This window comes from Metarhizium robertsii (genome assembly GCF_000187425.2).
Source record: "Metarhizium robertsii ARSEF 23 chromosome Unknown MAA_Scf_8, whole genome shotgun sequence".
NCBI lineage: Eukaryota > Fungi > Ascomycota > Sordariomycetes > Hypocreales > Clavicipitaceae > Metarhizium > Metarhizium robertsii.
This window is the reverse complement of record NW_011942226.1, coordinates 337,317-342,103: the sequence shown is the minus strand read 5'-3', so window position 1 is coordinate 342,103 and position 4,787 is coordinate 337,317. Positions and strand designations below refer to the sequence as shown.

The window sequence follows — 4,787 nt, the reverse complement described above, 5'->3', positions numbered from 1 at the left end:
GACCAGACCATTCCGATCACTGACTGACGCGCTTCGTGCTGCACGATGAGAGTTGCGTCGACATAGCAGAGCTTGTGACCTACACATTCGGGAGTACGGTGGATAATGGAGATGATGTGGACCCATTGCGGTCCTTGGTCTGCTTTTATGCTGCTTGTAGAATTGAGCAGCTATGGAGGAATTCGGTTTTTAAGAAAAAAGTAGAATCAATCAGCGATTTCCTCACCCACCTCATCACACTGCTATTACAGCGTTTAGACTAGATATAGTTTCCCAAAGCTGGGCATATGCAGAACCATGAGTTGACTTTTTCCCCCATTGGTACACGATGTCTGCTAGTGAACAACAATTCTGTTATATTAAGTAGTTAGCCCTCAGCATCAATGAGAGAGTTCCTCAGGTAGCTACTCGTGCCACGCCCCACCTAAAGGTGGGGCGTGGCACGAGTATTCGAAAGGGAATTGCTAGACGGGCCTGACCCGTTGGCTAAGCGGGACTGACTCTTATGCGGGCCTAATTTTTACCACTTCTGATTCGCCCATAGTTTCTTGTCTCACAGGTACTTCATAGCAGAGATGGTGTAGCCAGCTTCCCTAACAGTACCTGAATCAGATCAATGCGTATGATCGCTGGCGCAATTCATCTCCCACTATTTAGGAAGATTGTGCTCCAGTATTGATCATGATCTTATACTAGTAGTCAGTAACTTCCATACAATCTAGTAAAACCGGCAAGGTAAGGGTAGCGGAGTACGCTCCGTGGAGAACAGCAACACGAAGGGTGCCTCACATCTCCCGATAACTAGTTCTAGTCATGCGGACTCGTCAAACTGGTTAGTCTTGATAATGTGATTGGTTTCCTCCTCTAATGAAGGGTCAGTCCTTAAGCGATGTTCAAATGCATCTCGAGTCAATTTTCTCTCCTTGAAGTAGTCAGGGGCTGTCTTTGGAAACGCATAATAGCATTTAGCCAGGTCGTGGTTGCCGTCACATGCCTTGCACGCGGAATCAGTGTTCATAGTCGCAGCCTGCATCCTTCGCCCTTTAGATGGGCTGCTGTGGGCCCCGCACCTTGACTAACGGGTATATGTTTATGCATTTGGTTGTTCATGGTAATATCTGACACATTGGGAAGAGTGAGGAGGGAGCCATGGGGGAAATACAGCTCCATATTTTAATCTCATTGTGGAGTGGGGACATGAGACTGCGTGGCATGTTGCCTTTCCGTTTTTGTCAAAACTGCCGAAAGGGAGAAATAGCCGCTAGTTATCTTTAAGCTCGGATTGGTCAATCGTCCGCTCCGTCGAGGATGCCAGGTTCCGTTTCTTCAGACCACAAGCCGCTACATATAAAGGCTTGGCAGCCTCTTGTCATGAATAGGCAATGCCGGCATCGCTGAGCCCCTGTACAGTTTAAGCAATAGGTCAGCTATGCAGGGGCGCTGAAATTATGACTGCTTAGGCTGACCCCACTGTTCTGCTAGGGAATTTGGGCAATTTACGCTCGCATAAACAACCATCATGAGACGTCGCTTGGGCACAGGACCTAATACTCCATTCTAGGGCCCTTAATCATCTACACATTCATACTTTATTGCAAAGCCCATGACCTCAAACTCTAGATATATTTTGCTTGCCCGATTCTCCATACTTCCCACCGAGGCTGTGCGCATTCAAAACAAACTACCACAGATTGCCTCGGCTATCATGATTCTAGACCTGTGAACGGGCAGCTTCTAATACGCAGGGTCTTTTCTCCGTAACGCACAGCCTAACATCTTGTCAGATTGCATCGTGCGAGTGTTGAATAACACTGTGCCCGGTCACCAACTGTAGGGCTTAGAACAACAAATATTGGATGCCCTCAAAATGATGGATAAGGTCGTTGTTGGAAGCGCAAGGCTTCTATCGGGTGATAATTATCACAGGCACAAACGGCTACGCGCTTGTGATCATGATGTTGTTCTTGCTTGTTCAATCTATCTAACTATGGATAACGCATGCCTGAAGAGGTGTTGAGGCCTCCTCACGTGAGGTCTGTTTCAGCCACTGTTTGGGGTTAACCCCTGGCTTGAGCCCGTAAGCGATTTACACATCAGAATATCTCCACCAAAAATTATGGATTCTGTCTCCAATGAAAGCCAATTATTCTTAGCCATTGAAGCTCTTAAGCAAAACCCCCAACTAAGCATCCGGGCTGCTGCAAGGACCTACAACGTCTCTCGAGATACACTAAGGAGAAGACGTGATCATATACAATCAAGACGCGATACTACACCTAACTGTCGAAAACTCACGGACCTAGAGGAATCCACCATTATTCACTATATCCTTGACCTGAATTCGCGATCATTTTCTCCCCGGCTTACTGGTGTGCAAGATATGGCGAATCGACTGCTCGCAGATCGCGACGCGCCTCCCGTGGGACCACGATGGGCTTCAAATTTCGTCAGGCGCCACAAAGAGCTAACTACGCGTTTTACGCCTTGATATGACTATCAGCGGGCCTTATGCGAAGACCCAAAGGTGATTGGGGACTGGTTTGAGCTTGTGCGTAACACAGTCGCGCAATACGGAATACTAGAGGAGGATTTCCACAACTTTGATGAGTATCACGGGGCAGACCTAGGATGCCAGGGAAGATCTATGTTGTGCTATGAGGAGGGCAAACTATGGAGGTAGGACGTGGTCCAGACTAAGTACAGAGAGGCACGTGACCATAGCCAGGTTGGTGCCGTGACAATGAGACTGGGTTTATGATGGGCATGACCTCAGCTACCATGGTTGTCACAAGCTCAGATAGACATGGCAAACCAACTTTGGCCCAGCCAGGTAATAGAGAATGGGTTTCCATGATCCAGAGCATTAATTCTCGCGGCCAGGCTACCCCGCCGTTTATCATCGTCGCGGGGCTGCATCATCTCGCGAACTGGTACGAAGATAGCGCGCTACCAAAGGATTGGGTCATCTCCACGACTCCTAATGGCTGGACTACAAATGAGAAAGGCGTAGAATGGATCCAACACTTCGAAAAGCATACTAAGCCGCGAACTCAAGGTGCATATCGTCTTCTAATCATGGATGGGCACGAAAGCCACCATTCAACGGAATTTGAACTATTCTGCAAGGACCATAAGATTATCACGCTCTGCATGCCAGCGCATTCATCACATATTCTTCAGCCATTAGATGTTGATTGTTTTGGGCCGCTAAAGAAGGCGTATGGCCGAGAAATTGAAGGGTTGATGAGTGTTGCGATGTAAGGAGCATGTCTGTATTTTGAGGCAACGTGGCGCACTCGCTATGTTGGCGCACTCGCTATGCAACCACGTTATGCAACTCCCGCCATTTGGCGTATTCGATGCGCTCTCTATGGGTGTACGCTGGGCTCTGAATGTAGGATTTGAATGCACTCCGAAAATCATTTGGAAATGGATTTATCAGAGCAATTGTTGGTTCCATTTTGACCTATTGGTTGTATAGTATGCAGGAAGTCAAGGAAGTAGGGAAGTGGATGGTCAGTCTGTCAGGAAATTAATCTAGACGCACACCGCTACTTTGAATTCGCGAATGGACCGGGCGATTCGCGAATTGGATATATCCGTGACTGGCCCGGAACATATATGTCTGGTTCGCCTTATGGCAGGGCTGCCGGGGTTTCAGCAGCCGGCACATGGTCCGGAGAATGAATAAAGGAGAAGGGAAAAAAAAGACAAAAGAACAAGGACAGACAAGCAGTCGTGTGGTGGAGTTGTTGCGTGAAAAGAACATTCGAGTCGTCTATATAAGGCGCACCTCCCCGCGCGGTTTCTCCAAGGAAATCTTGCAGTCGACACCACGTGTATCAACGCTCACAGTCTTCAATACTTTATTCTTCACTCTAGTCAAACCAAACAAAATGTCGGCCAAATCCGTATCCCTTGCCTTCGTGTGGGCCAGTCTGGCATTACCTGCACTCGTGTGATACCTCAAACGACCAGCTATTTGCACAGTTCTTGTGACGGTACAAGGGCACGAGCAAGGTCAAGTGCGACTTGGATAAAGCGATTGTTCACAAGGAGAGTAAGAGCTTCCTTCGGAAGCTCTGACTCGAGCTAGCTATGTCCTAAAGTGGGGCCGTTCCCTTACATATGGTCTCGTCTTACTCCCTTACTTTTGACTGCCTTTGTTCCATCACGTCGTTTCCTCCACGTCTTGTCTCGCCTGGGACCGGGCGGTTCGGATTTCTCGTCTTGTGGGTCTGGGTTTGTTTCTGTAGCGTTTCTCGAACTCTTTGATCGCTATGTGGGCGTTTACAACATTGTGTAAGGGTTCCCATGTCGCTTCCTCTCGGGACGACATTGTGTAAGGGTTCCCATGTCGCTTCCTCGCGACCAAAGCCTCTCCATAGTATATGGTATTGGAAGCCCTTACCCTTTGTACGTTTTGAGTCCAGTACCTTATCGATCGCCCAGAGCCTCTCTCCTTTCTCATCTAACGCTATAGGAGGGGGTGGAGGGTTGTGCTGCCCGGGGAGTGGGTCGTTTGGTGATGGTCGCAGAAGGTTGGTATGGAATGAATTGTGAATTGAAGATAGTTCATGTGGCAGTTTGAGCTGGTAGGTGTGAGATCCGAGGACGCGCTCTATTCGAAAGGGACCGATGAACTTGTGATCGAGTTTTGGGATGGGTCTGACTGAGTTGATGTTTCGCGTGCTAAGCAAAACCATATCTCCTACTCGATAAGCTGGTGCTGGTGACCTGTTCGCGTTTGCAAATTTCTCTTGCGAAGCTTGGGCTGAAAGCAGATT

General features: G+C 48.4%; 1 protein-coding gene across 1 annotated transcript; it reads left to right on the top strand.

Moving 5' to 3' along the window:
* Nucleotides 1-2,778: 2,778 nt before the first annotated feature.
* Nucleotides 2,779-3,261, top strand: MAA_11464 (ankyrin repeat domain containing protein; the record flags this gene model as incomplete). The annotated part of the gene is made up of 1 exon (XM_011413458.1): nt 2,779-3,261. The coding sequence occupies one exon, from the start codon at nt 2,779-2,781 to the stop codon at nt 3,259-3,261; it is 483 nt and encodes a 160-aa protein (XP_011411760.1).
* Between the last annotated feature and the right edge of the window lie 1,526 nt (nt 3,262-4,787).